This window comes from Diadema antillarum, unplaced genomic scaffold (genome assembly GCF_040938485.1).
Source record: "Diadema antillarum isolate AM-2024a unplaced genomic scaffold, OU_Dant_1.0 seq00000195_RagTag, whole genome shotgun sequence".
NCBI lineage: Eukaryota > Metazoa > Echinodermata > Echinoidea > Diadematoida > Diadematidae > Diadema > Diadema antillarum.
In genome coordinates this window covers 545,091-568,655 of record NW_027271258.1, presented here as the reverse complement: position 1 = coordinate 568,655, position 23,565 = coordinate 545,091, and the positions used below count along the sequence as shown (strand labels likewise).

Genomic DNA, 23,565 nt, shown 5'->3' with positions numbered 1-23,565 from the left:
TAAGAAAATATCTAACTCCTACATAACTACAGTGAAGCTTCATAAAGAGCTCCGGGGAAAGGGGTGCATTCCACCTGCATCCTCCACCCCGTCCCCCCCCCCCCCCCCCCGAAAAAAAAATGGGGAAAAAATGGGAGAAGAAGCGTTTCAGCATACTGCATGACGTTCGACTGTACTCCCGCTTATAGAGCTAAAGAGAGCTTTGCAGTTTTCCAACTTGTAACAGAATGTAACTGTCCAGGGATCGAGTATCCACTATTCTTGGCCTATAAATACATAATTTTTGTGTACAAAACAGAGCAATAAAACTTGACAACCATTTCCCAAGACGCTGTACTCTACATGGAGGAAACGTATTGAAACGCATGTCTGCGCACCAAAAGTTACGATGGTTGTTCACGTGATTACCCCAGTATACATTGAAAGCATGATATAATAATGATAAAGTTACTAACTTTATCATATATTATGCTTTTAAAACAATGCTATGAGGTTTTCGAAAATTATTGCAGTGTGGCAACAGTCGTAATTGAGACGTTTCATGTGACTTTACCTCTCCAGTGACTGGATTTGGTCCTGTCTAAGAGAAATTGGGAGCGAAACCAGCAAACTTTGAAATCCTGTTCTGTCTTGTATTATACGGCTAAATTCTATGCACATTCTGAGGCATTTTGAGGATAGCCTAAAGGTCTCTTTAGATTTTGCAAGAGAGTGGTGCAATACCTCAAATCGCATTTTTAATATGCTTCAAGAATTTAGAGTATTTTCTCCACAAAAGAATAAAATTTCCGGAAAATATAAGATATTTCAAGTTTAAATATTAATAAATCGAGAAAAGTGTAAACATCTATGATCTACCTTCAAGCTACATCAATAATTTTAGTTCTCGTAATTGATTGTTTATACTGCCAAATATACAAATACTTAGTAGAGTGCAAATCTTATCTGGGCAAGGAAATTGTATTCCCTTTTGTATTTTAGCAGCCAAAATGCTGCCCATTTTTTAGGCATTTTGGGTTCTTGAACTCCAGAGCAGGTATACAGTGTAGATACACGTGGTCCAATTTCACTCCAACAAAATTAAATACACATTTCTCGCTCCATTCTCCAATTCTCAAAATTGCATTGTTTCAGAGCCCTGACATGCATGCCTGAGATAATTAGCGTGCATTGAATTTTGCTTTGTTCAGTTCTGATGGGTCGTCAGATATGCTTTAGGAATACGGACATAGTTATTTCTACCTTCAAAGATTTTGAGATGTTTGAAAAAAAAATCAAATACTTCTGTAATATAATACTTTCTCTCAGTGTAACAGGAATACCTCGAATATACAGTGTACAGTGTAGGAGTAAAAAACAATTCTCATTTCTTGAATGTTTTGATCATTTTGAACACACAAACTTCATGTACCCGAGGGTTAATCCAAAAAGGAAATGGGGCCAAATTATCCGAACATTTTGTTGCATTCATCCGAAGTTTGTGAAATACGAAGGTTCACAATTTAGTTGGTTCCGTTATTCGTTCAAAAAAAATCAAATATGATTCGTTATTCCGATAGTAAATCAGGTCCGTTAAACAAAAAATAGTCAGGGTCCATTGATCCAATGATATTAGTAATCTGATAATAACTTGATAATGTTTGTTATTCCACAAATGCAATAAGTTTCTTCGATCTGAAAATGAAATCAAGTTCACTAATCTGAAAGCTAAAAAGGTCGGTTATTCTGAAAATGAAATAAGTGTCGTCAGTGGTGGTTAATCCAAAAATAATGTGTGTGCTCTAGGAGGAGGGAGCAGCATTGCCCTTAATATTTTGGGAAAGGGGCCAATGTTTCATGTCACTAATCCTAAGCAAAGGGAGGGCCACAGAGAGGGTGGGGTTTGGGACCGATTTTTTTAACTATAATTTTATAGGGTTAACAGGAATTTTGAAAATTATACATTATTAACGTTGATTGATTTTGTTTTCATAATGATGTTGCATTGTTGGCGAATTATAATCAAAAGGACGTAGTTGAGATCTGCTGTTCAGTGCTCTTTGATATTAATGTGTTTCTTTTGTTTGTTTTGTTTGTTTGTTTGTTTTTTTTTTTGTTTTTTGGTTGGAACACGCGCACGTTAGCATTCTTAGTGGCCATTGAGTGGCCTTCATACATTGTCATAGGCCAGGCATTTATGGTCCTTCCCGACTATTACATGCTCTTTCATATTTCATAAGAGGTTTCTCAGTATCTCACTTAGAAATGTTCAAAACATGAATGCCCACCTAAACCATTACTGTACAGTCCCTTTAAGGAGAATTTACCTCAAATAGCCATGTTGATTCAGTGAAGGCAGTTATATTCTAGCACAATGTAAAGTACACGTACACTGTCATATTATGACATATTTTGTATTTGTCACGTAATAATTTGTCTCATGTTATTAATGTTTATCAGCTCATGTAAGAAATTAATGTTATCGCAATGGTTACAAAAGAAGTGCAACTTTAAAGACAAAAGCGTGCATAGAATGACCACATAAGGAGATTTTGCGATGCACAAGGAAAGTAAAAGACAGTGTTTTGGAATTAAATGTTTTTTAGGATGAGTAGACCCTGGATGTCAAGATACGAGGAAAGGTTATCCCCGATAGTATGCCTCATACTATCTGGAATGTGGACGTCATTCACGACGTCAAACACAAGTTTCTAGCTGGATCAAAACAGGACCATTTCAAAGAAATCCTGGTTTCCGTGGACAGGTAGTGATGACGTCAAGCGGAGGCTTGACCAATGCAAAATGAGATACTCAGGAAAGTTTTGACAGGCAGAAACTCCAGCCAATAAGAAAAGGGGGGCAGGACTTCTGTAAAAACTTTCCAGGAAGTCACTTCATTTAACTTATTTTACATGGAGACCTATGGTCCAACAAATGTTTAAATACATGTATGCAATGTTTAGGCGCAAAATTCAGATGCCATATCATTTGCGGAACACTCAGGACCAGGCTACGTTACTGCGAGATTGCGAAGTTAGAGAGTAGCAGAGTGTTAATTGGAATCAGTGTGATTCAGGGATTGGTGCATTTCGGCTCGGACAGCCTGACCGTCCAGAAGAGAATTTAGGAGGATTCGAGTTTAAACACCAACAACTGTTGTACGTACATGACCATTTAATTGAAAGTCGTTTGTACCTTGTGAGTTTCTATGTAATTCCCGATATGGCATTGTATGTGTGAAGTTTGTATGTCAAACCGAATTTTAATTGCATTATGGAAGAAATAAATACCCAGAACAACGCTTAGATTTTAATGGGCTGATTAATCATCTCTTAGTCAACGTTGAAAGATAATGATACATTGTGAAACATTATTATGGAAATTATTTGTGATTAATGAGATGGAATTATAAATGTGTTTTGTTAAAGCATTATGACTAGAATCGAGAATAACAAAGGGCCACAAATTATAGGGGGTATAATGTTATTAAATTAACAGGGTGTTTGGGGTTCCAGAGAGGACCACAGTTTTGGGTTCCGACAAGGACCGAAGTTGGGAAGCCAACCACCAGAAAGGGGAGACGACCCGCTACTTCAGGCAGGGCATCGTCGACAGCCTAGAGCAACCAAGCACGGGAGCTTCCAGAATTCACAAGCTCAAGATCAAGTCATATTGGAAATCTGTACTCAAGTTTGTTCTATGTTATTATTGTCAACCATCACAACTTTGAAACCAGCATAATGAATATCATTGATTGTTATATTGTAAGGGAAACTCGGTATAACGAACACTGCTATAACGAGATATCGGTTATTACGAGGAAATTTTCCCGGTCCCAAATTTCCTTCCACACATGTCTATGTAAAATGCTATTCTTATAGCGAGATCGGCTATAACGAAATAACTGCTATAACGAGATAAATTTTGTGATTTCCAAACAAAGAAAAATATAGCCAATCAAACCTGTTAAGCGAGGTAAAGCAAAATGTCTTCAGGTAAAACTTTGCATTGCCTGTGCTATCATGTTCCAAGATTGTAAAGCTCGATGCCCCAAAAACTGTCTTGTACACACATAATATTTTCTTCAGTGCACTACAGCTACGTGTAGCACCGCATGTTGTAAGTGTATGTGTGTGTGTGTGTGTGTGTGTGTGTGTGTGCACGCGCGCACTGATACATGCAGAAAATGTGGTGGGACGGCCGTATGTATACATGACATCATCATGACGTTTAGCAGGTGTGAGGCAATCTGATGCTGTGGTTGGCTTTCTACGTAGGGAATTCCCCATCTTCACACACACGCAGTCATAATGTACATACAGAATGTGTCACATACACACACAGCATTGTGCAGACCATATTCAAGCTTTCCACACACAACACACACCCATATAACCACATACCAATCCACACAGACGATCTTGACACAATCGCAAGCTATATAGATTTACAAATTCAAACATCTACAATTAATAAGAAACACATTCTTGATATTGGATTTCATTGGCGAAAAACATCTTCTTACCCATAAAGGTGAGCAATTCCCTCACACACATTACCAAGTAATCAGTATTGATTGAAAGATGATGGGTAGTCCCACATGTGCAAATTAATGTCTTTATGATATGCTTTCTTTTATGCCTACTGATATAACGAGATATCTGCTATAACGAGGAAAACGACTCGGTCCCGACCATCTCGTTATATCGAGTTTCCCTGTACTGTGTGATTGTTACTTATTTCGAGGCACATTAGTTGCGCAAGTCGAAAGAGTTGATTGAATGAATGGTCTGCTAACAATCTGCTGCATTTTGAGGAAGTCAACCTTTGACTATATAGAAAAGATCCCAGTCGGAGGGAGGACTTTCGTTCCCCACATTCAGAGGAAAGTCCCCTGTGACATACACGTTAGTGAAGTTTACGGAAAATCAAACAATCCTTTCACAAGTTGTGAAATTTTAATATAATGGTTAAATCCATGTGTTGTCGTTGCTGGATAAGAAGCCTGTGTTGTCATTACAGTATACACCAGGCAACGACAGAATTTCATTTTTATTAAAATACACATTCCTTTGACTTATTATTGACATAATCAGGTTAAGGGTGTAATTTCCCCCACCTTCTCAAAGACACTGAGGTAAGTCAACTGTTCTGTCAATGTGCTATAAAATGAAAATATGTATGTTGAATTCTCTTAATATTTTGTTTATATCGTCACCATTGGCAGGCTTTTACAGCTATCGTGGATCCCTCAAATTAAGATACCGGAGAAGGTCGGTGATCACATTAAACGCCTGTTAGGATTCTCCCCCCCCCCCCATCTCTCTCTCTCTCTCTCTCTCTCGCTCTCTCTCTCTCCCGTCCCGACCTCTTTGCACCGCCTCCCCTCTGTCTTTCACTCTGCCACTATGAGTGTGTTTATACAGAGAAGCAAAATACGCGCTCATGCCGGCTCATGAGAGAGGACCTCTCGAATTTTGCTCTGTATAAACACGGCGTATGCCGGCATATGCCGCCAAATACAGGCTCATGCGAGAGGTTCCTTCCGCCACCTTTTGAGGTGGCCGATGCGAGAGGAGCCTCGCGTATTTTGCTGTGTGTTTGTACAGACGACCGAAATTCGAGAGGTAACCGGAAAGCGTGTATTTTAATATCTGTCATGATCGAACCACGTCTTCTCCTTCTTACTGAAAAACTGGATTTCAATTGATCATTTGGCCGGGTGGTTGTCAAGAGGAACGTTACAAGAATGACCTTCAAGCTTGGTGGTCCTGATGACTTTGCCGGTGCCATCTTGATTTTTTTCATTTTTTCCCATCATGCAATAAACTGCACTGCGAACGTGACCTATGCTTGACCCCAAAATTCGAGAGGTCCGGTTCAGCTGAGGTCCGCTCGCATCGGCTCGCATCGGCTCGCATCGGCTCGCATGAGCCGGTATTTTGACTTCTGTATAAACACGAGAAATAAGCGCTCATGCGGGAGGTAAAATACCGGCTCATGCGCGCCGATGCGAGAGGCTCCTGTATAAACACGCACATTGTCTTTCGAGAAGCACACTGTACTGTCATATTATTTTGAATACGGAGTCGACAATATCATTTTACCAGGCTGTCTTTAATCATTCAGCTGCCAAACCATATCAACAACTGGAAATTGGGGCACAAAGTCATCAATGGCGTCTGGACGAGCAGTCCTAAAGTCTAGTAAATCCTCGATGCACTGCAGAACGACGGGATCGAAGGAATAGTAAAACTTGTTGGCAAAGAGGTGCGGCACTTTTGACATGTAACTGAGGTAGCCCACACCAAAGACGCAGAGGGCGCGCACGTACTTTCCTTGACAAGGGGGATGTCGCTTGATGTCGCCCCACTTCATGAAACGAACGTTCGAGTCCCACGTAGGGTGGGCGTAACCACCGGGTACCCCAGGCGCCCGGTTCAGGGTCCCCCAGTAATGTTCGTCGGGGCTGAAGGTATCAGTGGACCATTCTAACAGATCAATGGCGACTGCGTTATTGATCACGTAGTCGACGAAGGGGCGAGCGGCAGCGTAGTAGGCGTTTCCAAAGTGGATAGTGAGATTGTACGGAGGGGGCGATTTACGAATGCGAGTGGCTGTCACCTTGCCGTTGATAATCTTATGGTGTGCCCGCGTCCGGCCTTTGATGTAAGGCGGAGGGATAACGCCTGAGATGTCATTTTTTCCCGAGTAAACCTGGAGCTGGCGCACGATTTCGAGGTTTGTCTTCAGCGGGAAGTCCTGGCCGCACAGGTTTAAAACATAATGCCACTGCACGGGATGGCGCAAGAGATCCGCCATGCAGTTTATGTCGGCTTGGAGACGCGTGAATCCCGCGTACTGGACGTCCTCGACCTGCGACGCGATGAACACGTTTTGGAAGCAGGACGCAATACCGTCTATGGCGGAGCGGAATGTCGCTGAGGACTTCGCATCTGGATGAATACAGTACACATTTTGGGGTTGATAGATGGCACGAAGCAGACGTTCCACCTGTGCGCTGTCTTTATGCGTCACAATGATGTACGCCACCGGATATTCCTCCTCTAACATTGATTGTGGCTGATTGGGATACCGCCTTTCACGGCGAAAGATCCCGCAGTCTTTGGTCCAATTTCTTACGGCATCATCGGGCGGGACGGGTGAATCTCCCGCCGATTTTTTCATCAGACGATTGGCAGCCTCGACGGCACGGCGATCTCCATGTACGATTGCAGAGCAATTAACGTCGTAATGTTTGTGATATTTTGGAGAAACAAAGGAGGAGTTCCATGTTCCGTCAAATCGAAACGTCTCCGTCATTGTTGCTCGCCGGGCCTCGTACGACACGGAATTGTAACTCTCAGAAAGAGCAGCTTTTACTTCGCGACTACTAAGCGCGACCTCACTGTCCCTTGACTTCAGAGTTGAGTTGCCATAGAGATTTGGGATGCGGTTCCTGTCAGCTAATTGCAGCGAGGGCTCCCCCAGTTGGGACTTCTCTAATTGGTCCCTTTCCTGTGTGGATGATCCGACGGATGTGTACTTCCGCGAGTCCGAGTGCGACCTCTGCATTTGCTTATCCGCTCGGCGAGACTCCCAGACATTCCCCATCTTCGGTCTGGTCCCATACAAGAGTATTAAGAGTTGCCCGACTCCGAAGAAGACGCACACTGTAAGAATTTTCCGCATGAAAGAAGATTGTGCCATTTTTGAATAGTTGTTGTACCAATTTAAGTATGTTACTGCATGTGTGCAAATTCTGCGTGAGAATCTTTAAAACACCCTACGACTGGCATCAACTATGAGATCCGTCTTTACTCGACGAGGCAGGCAAATTGAAGCGATTACGATGGAATCTAAATCCACGCTTATCAACGAGGCTCATCGACGAAAACATGACACGAGTACTTTCTCTCCACATCGTCAGATAGCAATTCTAAATGAAGTTCTGCATGTGTTTTGTCTAAAGCCATTGAGCGAGATACAAGTTGCAGATATTTTCAGCCGGGGCGGTCGATGAATATCTATCCCTCAGGAAGCTGCAATGTAACTTGTTCTCAACCGGAACCTGAAATCTTCATGGATGTTAAGCATGATAGAGAACAGTCCCGAAGGCGATTATAATAAGCGACAGTAAAGCTGCGAAGCTTTAAAATCCCAGCCTTCTCACATACTCGACAACGCTGTCATCCAGATGTGTGCGTACGCGGGTATGTTTGGCTTGTGTAGGAATGACCTTTCAATGATACTTCGACATGAGTGCTTGGGAGTCATACCATGTACTGTCCCGCCATCTTGAGTACCCGGTGATACCTGTTGGAATAAATGAAGGATATGAAGTATTAATGTCCATCACAAGACTAGTTCACACATGAAAATAATGTTTCATCGATTCAAGGTTATATCAGCGAACTTGGTTATCGGCAGATTTTGATTGATCACGTTTTGAAAGCTGATAACGTTTAACACAAGCACACACACACACACGCACACTTCTTTGTTTTATGATACACACATACGCACACACACACACACACACACTTTCATATTTATTAACATAACTCAGATTTTATCAGAGGTAACTGCAGAAGGCCCAGATCTAATCAAAGTGTTTTATTCGTATAAGGGTTAGAATTCACCTAGTATGTTCCATAGATTATAAAATGCAATAAGAGAGGGAGGATGTGCCTCTTTAACTCCAAAAACGAGCACTTTTCTTTTACAAATATCAAAGCGAAAATATTTTTTTCCTCTCATTTGCATAAAGGGTATAATTACCCTCGATTGTGTGAGTGGGTATGTGTGGATATTACATACACTTGTGCATAATTTCTTTCATGTCACATGATTATGATCATATCAATATGGATTCAGTGAATGCGATTCAGTGAACGCAGAGACAATAGGAAACGCCAAAGAAGTTTGAGGAAACTATAACCATTCACGAGATATGAATGTTTGAAAGTATTACTGGTTCAATACAATGCATGCTGTATAATCAATGGACACGAAGGCTGCAACAGCTCGTGATATCACAGTAGAACGAGTTTCGAGAAAAACAAAATCTCAGAAAGTATAAACGACATCACATGACTTCAGTATGTCCTAGAATATCGACTGCACTACGAACAGACACAATGCATGGGGTGACTCTATTTAGTTATACGCTGTACACCATTAATGCTACTCGGTATCGTCCCAACCTTGCTGATCTTTATCATGGGATACTCATTTTATTACTAAGTGCAATGAATGCCGATTGCCATGCGTATTTAAAAGGTAGAACGTGAATGCGCGGAATAATTTTGATTGGGCCAAAATTGAGCAAAATGTCGGGGTTTTACAAATGACTGCATTTGATTTACATTAGCTTTCGCTCTTTTACAGATCAATCCAATATGTTTATGAAAGAAAAGAGAAACGGTGTAGTGTTTTGCATTTTGTAGCAATAGCAAACAAACACACATATTCATAGTGTGACATTGGTCAGATGTATATGCTATATTATAATTACCAACATACCCCCCCCCCCCAAAAAAAAAAAGGGAATCATCCATTGCGATATTGGCATGGTACAACATAACACTAGTATTGTTTGAATTACTGCGTGGATATTATAAAATAATGCTGTCATTCAATGCTGCTTTGGGTGCTACTATAGGCAAAGTTAGCATACATGAACAGTGGAATAAGATTTTGTGAGTAGATATTATATATGAATATTTACATGATAATTTGTATATTATACTTGTAGCGCTAAGATGATGTATGGGGATATACCCGGTACCTCTATGAAATGTGGTCAGGTGACGGTTCCTTTGTGTCTTATACTTCTTTACACAAAAATATAAACAAAAATTAATGTTTTTCTCGAATCTGCTTCATGGCGTGGATATGATTTCGTCGTATACCGGCTGATGTGCATGTGAGAGATAATCATCATGATGTTATACAAATGTATTTACTGATTTTTAGCTTTTGTATTATCTTGAGGTGACAATAGGTACCTTTAGTTAAAGCAGTTGCTCTCGAATTACCCTCACGTGACGTTGCAATGATGTTTATAATTACAGGGAATGGTAAAGTGATAATTTACATCTGACATAAAACAGTGAATATAATAATGATATATTATGAAACAGTGAATATATAATATATAATGCAGTATAAAGTATATACTATATATTATATTACATATTCTATTTTCCTTATACATGACTTAGCAAACTTTGTAGTGAACACAAGTTGGGTATAGACATTATACCTTTTGCATGTATCTCAAATGCCATGAGTTTGTGGATTTTACATTGTTCTTGGTCATAGGCCTACTTGTCTCTGACCTGGAAAACATGATTGTGACGCATTAACTCTCGTGTACTGTTATAGATGATTGACAGTGTGTGTGTGTGTGTGTGTGTCTGTGTTTGTGTGTGTGTCTGTGTGTGTGTGTGTGTGTGTGTGTGTGTGTGTTTGTGACTGTGGTGGGTGATTGTATATCAAACATACACACAATTGCGGAGATCGACTACTCTATCATCATGATGATTGCTTTAATATGACTATGACTGTGCGTCATCGTGGAGCTGGGGCGACAGTCTCACTCGAAGTCGTTTAGAATTATACGAATTTGGTCGGCTACAGCTAAAAGGAGTATACCATGCCAAATAACTCTTCTAGACGTTTGGAAGGATATAAACAGTGCCTATACCTAAACGCCAAAAACATTGCCGTAGATAGAGGCCGGGCGTACAGGGCTATACACACATCGGGTTATAACAGCTAGGGTGCATTCTTTGCATATCTGTACGATATGATTATTCTGTATATCAAAAATTACATAATTATGATTGGATCAGACTGCATGATGAGAAAAACGAGATCGAGAATAACAGGGTATACTAGTATGCAGACAGTGTATTTCGGGTAAACATACCCCGAACACTCACAATAAAAGTCTTACACGAATTATAAGGTGGTCCATTCGCTTAATGATTATTGTCTACTAACTTACTTACCTCAATATTCAGCCGAGTGTACAACTTCAAGATGAATCAGTTTATGTCGTGCATCCTAACAGGCTCACTCACAGGTGCATTACTTTGGTTAACTTGCGATATCGTGAGCGTACGTTGTCTTCAGTACACAGTCGACAAACGTGCCTTCCCCTTCTCCCTCGGTCAAATTTCGTTTACTCTTTTGTCTTCGTGCAGGGAGGTTTGTCTCACCTCCCTGCTTCGTGTCAATGCAAATCACGAAGTGCTAGCGAGTGCCTCACAGGAAATTGATGAGTTCCACGCCACCTCGGACTATGTATGCTCGTTATACACGTTGGGTACTTGCAGAACATTTTCCTCTTTGTCGGACGACAGCAACATTCTGCGCTCGTGCGCCTAACTTCCCTTTCAAATCCGTGCTACGGTGTTTGACGTGCTCTCGAATGGTTGAAGGAGAGCTTGGAGAGACACTTATTTACGTAAGAAACACCTCTTCGAGCCTCTATTGTCATGCTGATAAGCTTTGTTGATCGTCTTCGGGTGTGTCAATAAAACCTTATGACACCGTATTCACATCGCTAATGCGAGGCCGCTGAGAAGCCGTTCTCGGATCTGCATTGGTCAAACATTCGTCGCCACTCAGTGTAGGAGCACAAATCGGATTGGATCATTCATATTGAAGCCAACATACATGTATACTGCGCCCAGAAGCGCAAGTCCATTACATTGGGTGAAAGTTTGTCAACTCTCCGATGCTAATGAATTCCCGCACCGGATAGGGTGCAGCGGTGGTAATGACTTTAATGAGGACAAAACAAGGACATTTTCGTAGTCTATTCAAATTAATGGATACTTGCATCGATTTTTTTTTTTCATTGCAAATGATTGACAAGTTAGCGTTCGTCGACTTTAAACAACAACAAAAAAGCACCGCTTAGAACGACGTTGTCCTCTCTTAATGCCGACATATTTTTCTCTCCATACGTGCCCTATAATACTATAGTAGTAGCACTTCCCTCTACAGAGACGATGGACCACGATAAGTTTGTAAATGCATGATGACTTGTCTTTTATCTGTACAGATAAGCACCGATCATTAGAGCTTTATAGCAGCCTGACCATTTTATATGAAATATTTCATATAAAAAAAACCTAACAATCAAGACAATTGTGAGTATAGAACGTGCTCACGGGTTGGATTCAAACCAACGATCTCAGTCCTATAATCATAGTGATTTATAACGAACAGGCGTCGTGCCGTATCCACTAAACTATACCGTTGGTTCAAATCCAACCAGATATCATGATTCTTTTTATGGACATAATATTCGGGTTGGATTCGAACCAACGGTAGTTTAGAGGATACGACGCCTATTCGATGTTCAGTTTCAATCCAACCTGAATGCGTATACTATGCTTGAATGTTGTTGATTTTTAATCATGTCGAAAATCGATGACTATTTTGCGGATATGAAAGACAATAGTGTGATCTCGAACTCTGAAGGCAAATATTGTGGATAGAACAATATCATATAGCGCCTATACAGCTGGCAATTTATTGTTGGCGTTACTAGTGAAGACAACAACTGTATAATAACATCCTCATCTTTTTTATCGTAACTATATTCTTCTTGAAAATTGTTATTGCAAAGTGGGCTAAGCGTCATTTTTAAACATTTCACAGAAAGTTCATCATCAGATAGAGCAAAATTAAAACTTCCCAGTCATACTTCACTCGTAACATAGCAAGAAATATTTTAGAAACTGTGATTAAACATATCTTGTATTTTCTTATCATTTTCTGCTTTATTTCAGCGGTTGTAATCACATAATAATATCTTAACTTAACAAGAATGGATTTAGCTCGTTTTGAGATAAAACTCATAAAACTCTTCAGATGTAAATTCAATTTCTCTTAATCTTCTTATTGTAGCTGTGTCCTCGAAAGAAGACTATGCAGCGTTATCGCTGGTACTGTAATAGAAAATTGCCCATTTTTCCGAATCTCCGCGGAAACGAATGATTTTACTCCCTCAAACTGTAACTTGAAGAAAGCATGATTTCTCCATGGGCCAGTCTCATGAAGACTTGGATATTCTGTAGACATGGTAGAGGGATTCCTCAAAATATGTTACAGCTTATTAGCTCTTACGAGTGGTGATTAGTCTTTTCTTTTTATGCCTCCTCTTTCGTTTTTATGCCCCCTGTGGGGGCGCTGTGGCATAGTGGATAAGACTCCCGACTCCCAATCGGAGGACCCGAGTTCGAACCCCGCCCGCTGCTTATACCTTGGACAAGATGTTTTTGCCCACCATATCCCTCTCTACCCAGGTGTATAAATGGATACCTGGCAATGCATGCAGGGTATAGTGGTAGGGCCCTCTGTTAGAGCAGTGGCAACACTGAAGAGGCTATACCCTGTAACTCCCGGACCCTGAGTAAGACGTTACTATTACTATTACTATTACTATTACTATCACTATTACTATTACTATTGCTATTACTATTACTATTACTATTACTATTACTATTACTATTACTATTACTATTACTATAACCATAACTATTACTATTACTATTACTATTACTATTACTACGTGTATTACTACGGAAATATCGCCGGAGGCATACGAAAGAAAAGACTTAATAATCACCATTTGTATATGATAGGTTTATGGGGGTGGGGGAGAAAAGAAAGTCTAAAGGTTGCATACAGCTTAGCGATCGAAGTACAATTTAGACTTTGACGTATGTTTTTGTATTATTAATTAAAAACAACAACAACAACAAAAGAATGAAGTCTGATCGAGTTTACTTCTCATTACCAATCTAAACGTTTTGTACAGGCATATTCGTTTATACCTTACTGTCTTGGAAAGTATACTGGCAACTGAAAACCAACATCCATACTGACCCTCAAAGCCTGATAAATGTGGATCAAAACCAGTGAAAGCAGCAATTTATAAAACACCGTCAGGAGCAGTTTTAGGAAAATCGGACAAACACTTTTAATAGTAATCACATGAATTTTATGTCACTGTGGTAACAGTTATGTAACTCATGTCACTGTGGTAAATGCATAAACAATATTGCTCCATTTCCAGCAATATTGTTTATGCATTTACCACAGTGACATAACAGCTATTTTTTGTATCTCTGTTGATAATTTACCTGTATCTTTTTTACAATGTTATTTCTGTTCATCGCATTGTGGTACTGATTTTCTGACATCTGTGTATACGAATGTTTCATTGTACTTCCAATTATTTTGTTTGTTGAAAATGAAATAAATCAACTTGAACTTGAATTTTTAAAGTTTCGATGCCATCATCGATGAATAAAGATACCATTGCACTCATGTCTTAATACTTTATAGTAATTATTTTTCAAAATGAATTCTGTAGTCATTTTTGTACTTCAAAACAGAATTTTCTCACTGTAGGGAGACTACTAGTATACACTCATGAAAATCTCTTCGTGCAGTGTCGTCACAAGGTTCTGTGAGTGTCGTACGTGTACATTAATGTACACAATACATCATACTTCGTCCCAAAGTGTATGGCACTGCCCTATAGAGGGCGTTTTAGGATTGCCATTGTTGAGATTAACATGCTAGGCTAGTGCATGCTGCTGCCGTGTCGAATACCGCGAGAATTTGGTTGTATATCTACAGTTGTAACTTACGTTTGACTCGTGACCTTTTATAATTTCTTTGCATCACAGTACAGTGAAAAAGTGACTACCGCAGGTATGGAGTTGGCTCAAAGTGACACTACAAAACATTTGTCAGACAGCCACATCCGAGTTGTGAAACGACGCCGTTTGGGACGTTCGTTGGGAGGTAAAAATACTGGCTGGACTCCCCCCTTCGCTACTCCTCCTTCTGGCCGAAACTCCGGGGATCAAGCAAGCACGATTCCCATAGAAGGAGAATGCACGAGCTCGGGCTCAAGACTTTTGTCGGAGATATCGCCAACAATAAATGAAACGGGATCAAACTCAACCCCGGTTATCAAGCGGTGCTCTGTTTCTACTGTCACTAATAAATCTTGTTCGTTGTCAGGTGCAAGCAACTCTACTCCTACTGTGAGGTAAATTAATTAATAACCAGTGACAATATAATTATAACCATGATTAGTGATAAACAGTTAACTTATATAACTAACTACACGCAGCCGCTGTCGTGATTTCTGAAGCGACGAAGCGGTCTGGTCAGGCTAACTTATAACGTGAAAGGGATTGTATAGTTTTGGTTGAGACCTATTAAATTTCAGGTTTCTAACATTTTTTTTTGTGTGTGAGATAATGAGAAACCTCTTGAGAAATATGAAAGAGCATGTAATTCCATGAGGAATTCAATGTTTATTTGATGAAAATTGGTTTTAAAATGGCTGAGATATCCAAACGCAAAACAGAGCAATTCTAATAAAGTGTGGGTCCGGACCCACATTTTCATTTTTATTTTTATTACGATCGCTTTGTTTTACTTTGTTTTTGGATGTTTCAGTCATTCCAAACCTGATTTTCATCAAATAAACTTTGAATTCCTCTTAAAATATGGTATGCTCTGTACTATATCATAAGTCAGTGTTTTCTTGATATCTTGCAAAAAAAGTTAAAAGCCCAATTCTCATCCACCAATACTGTACCTTCCCTTCAAACCATTGTATCGCCACCACACCCTAATCTTGCTGACGTGGTCAGTGGTTCGGCCTGAGTTCTCAGACTCAGTTTATCAGCAGGGAGTGCAGTTTCGCATTATGAGAATACATAAAAGAGTGCAATGACAGTGTTGTGCTGTTCTCTGCCTTTGACATTGTTACATGCAGTTGGTGTATTCTTGGTATTCTTAGAAACCCTCATGTCCAAAAGGCAAGACATAAATTTATGGCAATTTGAGTGTGATTTTGAATGTAAATTATGTCGCTGCATGTCAAGTTACTGCAGAACATGATTGTCGTCAGTGAAAGCGTTCTGGGTGATAATCGATAGTGTCGTAAAATCTGCTTGAGTTAGCAAGCTAGAGCCGGTAGAGGCATACATTGTCGCGATTGTAGATCACTTACAAGGCTCAAGTTTGGCATCAATTGATAAATGCACACAAGAAAAGATTTTAACCCATTGAGGACAGACTGATTTTTTTCTCCAACACACATTTCCCATACTACAGACACCTACCCGAGTATACTCGGGACTCGTCCTCAACAGATTAAGAATAGGTTAAGAAAATAAAGAGCTCCATGTCCCATTGCATTGGGTATTGTGATAGTCATCAATCAAATTCAACATTTAAAAATATATATGTATATATATATATATACAAAGCTTTCATTTAGAATGCACTTCTAGCTACTACTTGGTACTCTACTAGTTTGTTTACACTAGATTTAAATGAAAGCCTTTTTTGTGTGTTGTGGTAACTTGTATTGTGATTGTAAAAGTGATGAGGTGAGTTATTTGTGTAACAGCCCTGAGTACACTTTATACTTACAGTAATAAAACAGTCTAGTAATTCCTGAAATGTCTTCTTTCCTCCCCCAAATTTTCCAGATTGGACCAACAGAGAAAGTTCCGCTCAGTCTCAGCAAGAAAGAGGTTCGGAGAGTTCAAGTCACCAGTAAGTGCAAATTGACAAAATGAAGCCCCACAAGCAGCTTGATGATATTAGTCCTCATTGACTGAAGACAATCTACATCCATAGATGTATAGAAACACCTATTACGCCTTCCACAGTGAAAGATAAACAAGCTTACTGAACGGCCATATTTCTTTCAACCGACGATGTTTGTCAGAAGTATTAAAAAAAACAAAAATAATCTAACCACAAAATTTGTCAAAAATTTAATTTGCATCCTCCAAATTATTTTAGGTAGTAAGTAAAATTTTTATAATGTGTGATTGCTGCCTCATTACATGAAATGAGGATTGAATAGTAACATCCCTACATAGGGACGCAGTCCTCACGAAATTTACAAAAATATGTTGTTGTTGGTACCTCCAATGAACTACTTTCATCAAAAACAAACTTTCAAATCACCAAATGAGCTTGTACATTTCGGTTAAAAAAGTGTGACTCTGCAAATGAGCAAGTCTTGGCGGAGAGTCATACGTCATCGATGCACAACTCTTTCCAGCGGTGTTCTGCTCGTCATCCCTAGTTATTTATAAATACATGTTTACTATTTATTTTTATATTAATTGTATATATAAATAAGCTTGAAATATTTTGTTTGAAATAATAAAACCACATATTGTCACATTTTATGAAAAAATCAGATATGATCATTTTGAATACTTAAATTGGTTTTCTGAGGCACGGCTGTCAACTGAGAGTAGGGCATCAATGACGTTGCACCTTTCGGCAGGCTCTTACACGATCGCTTGCAGGAATTATTTTTTAAAAATCGCGTACGGAGACAATTTTTGATGTCCACGCGTATAAATTGATGAAAGGTTATATTTTTTACTCTTCTTAATTATCAGTACAGTGAAAATCTCAGGACTACTTCCCTTTAATTTGCTAGTGTGTACATGCTGCATGTGCCAGAGCTTTTAGCAGTATCATGCAGAGAGAGTCTTACCTGTTTACAAAATCCTGCATGCTGTAGTCCTCTTGCCTCAAAATTGACGGTTTCTATTGGCAGTGTTTCACAGTGCCACAGAGAAGGGAATTAGAGAAACAGAATACTAAGTATGTTCTTATCTGTGCAGTTCAATTTGTTTCCTTTCAACTTCACTTCGAGTGGTGCTGGAGTGATTGTGGTATTTGTGCCATGGACGCCTTCAATTTTGCATTACTTATCCACATGAGATGCCTCCGAAATCTGCTACACGTTAAATGGCAAGACAAGGTGCCAGACACGGAAGTACTTCAGAGATCCCAAATGGAGAGTGTTCATGCGATGCTCAAGCGCTCCCAACTCAGATGGGCGGGGCATGTACTTCGAATGTCCGACGAACGTTTGCCAAAGCGACTGCTCTATGGTGAACTGGTGGAAGGCAAGCGTTCTCACGGAGGTCAGAGGAAGCGCTACAAGGACACACTCAAAGCATCCATGAAATGCTGTACCATCAACCCGGACACATGGGAAACAACCGGCGCAAGACCGATCTGCGTGGCGATCCGTGGTCAGCTCTGGTGTGTCAGGCTACGAAGTGAAACGTGTGGAGGAGCAGGAGCAAAAACGGCAGCGACGGAAAAGCAGAGCGACATCTCAGCTCGGCGTACCTCCGGCATTTCCATGTCCACACTGCACCAGACATTTTAGGGTGAGGATCGGACTGATAAGCCATCTTCGCACTCACGGAATGTAGTGTTACTAGAAGTTGTGGTCATCTTCGCCAGCGAAGGACGAACATCATCATCATCATCACTTATCGAAAGAAATTAGGGAGAAAGAATCACATTTCTGCACACATTTTGTGTGTTTCTTTGCATGTGAGAGCTGTCCTTTCTCATCCCTGTATGCAATGTATGTGATATGTAATGAGCCTGTTTGACTTGGCAGACTTTGTGAAGGACTGTACACTACAGAACAGCAAAATAGAGTGCACAGAGATGACTAATGGGAGTATTTGTTATGCAGTTAACTCCTCTGCTTAAACACTGACAAGAAGAAGATACACATTATTACCTCCGCCAAGGGAGGAGGTTATGTTTTCGTTACCGTTGGTTTGTTGGTTTGTTCGTTCGTTCGTTTGTTTGTTTGTTTGTTCGTTTGTTTGTTTGTTCGTTTGTTTGTCTGTGCGCAAAATAACTCAAAAAGTAGACAACGGATTGGGATGAAACTTGCAGGAAAGGTTGAGAATGACATGAGTAACAAACGATTAACTTTTGGTAGTGATCCAAGAATTTTGGGGGAATTTATGAAGGATTTTTGATATTTTGGCAGGGAGGGTCAGTGAACTTGGGAGTTCAGGCTGCGCGTATTTAAAGTGCGTGCTCTAGTTTCTGCTGGGGTGAGGCGCGCAGTGTGCAGTTGAGGGTTTATGACGTAACAAAGGCTTCTATATTGGGAAATCGGCGACTTTCAGCTCAGCATGGGTGGAAATATCTCTATAGAAGAACAAGATCAGTGGTGAAAATGATTTGCATGCTTGGCGGAGGTCTGCGCTCTCAGAGTGCTTTTCTAGTGTATTCATGTTTTATTCTTCTTTTTGTCCTTTTCATCTTATCGTATGTTTAATCAGTTACGGAAATCTGAGGAAAGACAGGCCGAGGAGACTCCAGCGAGCGTCCAGAGAGACAACCAGACACTGCAAGCCAGATTATCAGAGCTGGATGAAGAAATCACAAGACTGCAGAATGAGTTAGTATGCTATTAGGGAAATAATAGGGGAAAAAGGGAACAAAACAAACAAGAAATAGAAATGAAAGAGGGCAATGTGGGTAACTGTCTTGATTATTGTGTAAACAGAAATTATATCTTCAAAGTACATAACTCATTTTCAGAGTATCAATTCAAAAGTTTGATGTATGAATTGCTTATGAAGAGGTGAGGATTTTAAAGGTGAAGCAGGCATTTAAATCTGCCTTTCTTAGAAATAGGACAAACCTTATTGGACTGCACAAATACAGTAAACCTCGGATAAGTCGACGTCGAGTGAGTCGAAAATCACTTAACTCGAAGCAAAATAAAAAGTCCCGATTTTTCCCTATGTATTTTCTCTAAGAAATATTTGCATAAGCCGAAGTACGAGAGTCGAATTTCGGCTGTGTCGAAGTAAAACATTCAGTCCCTTTTGTACAAAATACGCGTAGTTTACATCACTTGAGCCGAAGAAGATTTGTCTGGCATTCTCATTACATTTAGAGGAGAACAAAAACAATCGGCATGTCGCAGAACCCCGTCCCTGGCCTGCTGCAGGTATAAGCATGCACACTCACCGTACCGCTCAGCACGCATGTCGAATACATGCACATGTATACATGTATACACACAGCACATCCATCCATACTTTATCCATACACTGGGCACATCCATACTTTATCCATGTCAAGCCAGAACTCCTTGGTCAACCAATCGCTGCTTTAATATTTTAGTGACAGGCCAAGTGGGCGGAGCTTGTTTGTGCGTGCCCGGCTGGCTGTATAGTTTTGTTCAATGGAGGTGGGATGGGCCTGGGAGAGTGTTTGTCTCTCAGGGTAGGTTGACAGAGATGGCTACCTATGTTGCACCATGGACATACGATAGCACATGCACATTGCCACATTAGCGCAGACATTCTCAGAACTACGTTTAACTACTAGTACTTGTATTGATACAAATTCCATGTTCAATTTAGAACAAAATAAGAACATTATCTTCAAGAACAGACAAATTTGAATGCAAACACACACACGCACGCACACACAAACACACATGCATGCAAATGTACTATAATACATGCACATAACTGTGAGTCGAAAAAAAATCGACTCTCGCGAGAGTCGAAGTTCACTTAAGTCGACGCATTTTTGTCAGTCCCGAGAGCTTCGACTCATGCGAGGTTTACTGTACTATGTAATGCAACTGTACCACAAAAGATATGAAATTGAGAAAAGAAACATGAAATGCGGTACTATTGCAATTGTATGTAATATATCTGTTGCTATTGTGTTTTCAAAAGTAACCAAATACAATGTATATATTGTACTCAATCTGGCATGTGATTTGATTCCTCTGGAAATGAGAATGCAGTCTTTAGATGTGCCAAGTTAAATTCATATCTCTATTCATTGCAATAAGATGCATTTCCTATAGACCCCTGCCCGAGTATACGCGGGACTCGTCCTCCACAGATTAAAGAACTTTTCTTAAATCTAGTTTACGGTGCAGTTCCATTGAAACACATGAAGTGGACATACCTTTCAGTATTTAAGTACCAGCAAGGGCTTTTATTAGTTCAGTGACCAGTAGATGTAGGGTTTGATGTCAAAATGATTTTTAAGGGATCGTCCACATAGGAGTTGAATGAAATGAATGCAATGAAGTGAATAATCCTTAGGTGTCATCAATGCAGTAAATGTAATTTATAGTAATGAAGTTAATTGATTGGATTTTTTTTTTTTACCGTAGGGGTTGCAAGGAGGAAGAACTCCAGCTTCACATCAAGAAGATGCACGAGTACAACGAACTGAAAGACATGGCACAGATGCTGCTTGGAAGAATAGGTAACCCTCTTCATTTTCACATGGCACAATGTGTCTATTTGCTACTGTTTGCTCACTAATGGTAGTCACCTGGGGTGATCCATGAGGGTCAGCATCATTCGCCCGTTTTCTGGTGTGAATGTACGTGGGTGGACCACTTCACTGGGTTCTCACACCCTGCTCTTTATGAAGGATGAGCGAAGGGGGTCTGTTGTTAGCATGAGTTGTGATTACCTTTTAAAGTGAAAACATAGTTTTGGTGAGGGTTTGAGAACCCGTCTGGCACCATTTCTTAATTTGCTTGCAATATATCGAAAGAGTCTACCAAGAAACTTACCTGGCTGACGCAATTTGCCGGTATGATGAGTTGTTTAGGAGTATATGGAGGACAAAAATAAGAGTCGGTATACCGACTTTTATTCCAGAAGGATCCAGACTAACTCGGTCTCAGGGAAAACTCGGCCCTATTTCAGACAATTGACACGCAGTTTTCTATACATAGGTGCTTGATAGGCGCACATTAATTTTGCATGGGCGCCAAAGAGGTACTTTGATACGTGCGTTGTATCAACTCGGACCATAACTGCGACTAGCCAGAACGCGAAGTGCTACAGGCTGCTCACATAGTACAACACTGTACGATCCAGAGGGACAACTCGGCCCCACCGTCAAAGCGAAGCCGAGTTGTCCCCGAGTCTGAGTTTAGCCTGACCCCGGTCGGGTAAGTTCTGAGACTGCAACTCCGGAGAACCTTTTTGGTTAATATTTTGCATTTTCGTCGTTACTCATCGAGTATCTTATTATTACAGCGTTATTCCACACATTTCTTAGACATACATGCACATTTGGGAGCAAAATTTGACAACTTTTGCAGGTGTACCAGAACTATGTTTTGGCTTTAATACTCATGGGACCTCTGTTGAATGTCCTATCCAAAGGACAGGATGAGAGTGCTTTGCCTCCCACTAGAGAGGATGGCATGATTACATACAACATTGCTCAGCGAGACTCAGTGCAAATCAAACCCGAGCAATTTTCATTGTGAAGCAGGTTGTTGGGGTTATACTCTTTTAAATGCCCCCTTTATTACCTCCGCCAAGGGAGGAAGTTATGTTTTCGTTACCGTTGGTTTGTTCGTTAGTTTGTTTGTCTGTGTGCAAAATAACTCAAAAAGTAGATAACGGATTGAGATGAAACTTGCAGGAAAGGTTGAGAATGACACAAGTAACAAACGATTAACTTTAAATAGTGATCCGACAATTTTGGGGGAATTTATGAAGGATTTTTGATATTATGGCAGGTAGGGTCAATGAATTTGGGAGTTCAGGCTGCGCGTATTTGAGGTTTGCATGAGCGCACTAAAGTGCGTGCTCTACTTTCTGCTAGGGCAAGGCGCGCCGTGCAGCTGAGAGTTTATGGCGTAACAAAGGCTTCTATGTTGGGAAATTGGGGACTTTCAGCACACAATGCTATAAATACGTATGGGTGGAAATCACTGATATCTCTGTGGAAGAACAAGATCAGTGGTGGAAATGAGCTGCATGCTTAGCAGAGGTCTGCGCTCTCAGAGTGCTTTTCTAGTTTGTAGTTGTTGTTTTTAGATGAGATAATTGTGTCATCGCTTCATGTCTCCTGTTAACTGGCACGCAGATCTACACTAAAATTCCTGTTTTGAAATGAAATAGAAAATAATGCATACATCCCTTTCATTATATTTGTTGTGAATTGGTAGTACTTAAATGTGATGGATAATTAGAGAAGTTTTTATGTTAAAGCCAATTGGGTATTTGTGAGGTGATGATGTCATAATCTCATTCAATTTACACATCTGATTGCAGCAAATATCTGTTTTGAGATTCCATAACTTTTGTATGTTATTTCCCAGTTCTCACGAAACTTCTACTACTTCATGTTTTGGATTTTTCTCATGAAAGGCAATTTAATGTCGAGTGTACTTTATAAAGTTATGGTGCCCAAACTTATAAGTGATGGTGAAAACATATGATCTTCCAGAGTGACATAATTTCTCTCTGCAGTCATATCTTCGTGTGCAAGGCACTTAATTGAGTTGTCACATCTCTTTCTCTGTTCCAGCTTCTTTGGAAGGAGTGACAACGCGACAACTTCATGAAGAGATGGGAATACACGATGGGGACTGATTAAGATAGGCATATAGAATGCTTGATGCAGGTGTGTCTTTGGTACATGTATTACCCACTTGACATGGAGGGAACATTTTAGGTTTCATTTATTGTTGTTTTTGTGGGGTTCTTTTTCAGATGTTGGTTACTTACTGACTTTTGAACACCAAACACTCCCTTTGATTTCAACTTGATGTTAAGTCTTTGTCACCCTATGTTTAGTGACTTCTTTGTGTTCAGAGATGAAATTTGGCTGCATGAACACAGGTAATCATACATCATGTGTTGAGAAAATGAAACCCTACAATTCCATGAT

At 40.1% G+C, this 23,565-nt stretch overlaps 2 protein-coding genes across 2 annotated transcripts; one reads left to right on the top strand and one right to left on the bottom strand.

Annotated features, from left to right (window-relative positions):
* Positions 1-6,096: 6,096 nt before the first annotated feature.
* On the bottom strand, positions 6,097-7,933 carry LOC139728733 (N-acetyllactosaminide beta-1,6-N-acetylglucosaminyl-transferase-like). Its single transcript, XM_071639673.1, has one exon. It carries the CDS (start codon positions 7,687-7,689, stop codon positions 6,097-6,099), a length of 1,593 nt encoding a protein of 530 aa, XP_071495774.1. The 5' UTR covers positions 7,690-7,933.
* A 7,904-nt stretch (positions 7,934-15,837) lies between these two features.
* LOC139728732 (DNA repair protein SWI5 homolog) lies at positions 15,838-23,267 on the top strand. Its single transcript, XM_071639672.1, has 5 exons — positions 15,838-15,848; positions 16,527-16,593; positions 19,167-19,285; positions 21,035-21,129; positions 23,203-23,267. Exons 1-5 carry the CDS (start codon positions 15,838-15,840, stop codon positions 23,265-23,267), a joined length of 357 nt encoding a protein of 118 aa, XP_071495773.1.
* Positions 23,268-23,565: the final 298 nt, after the last annotated feature.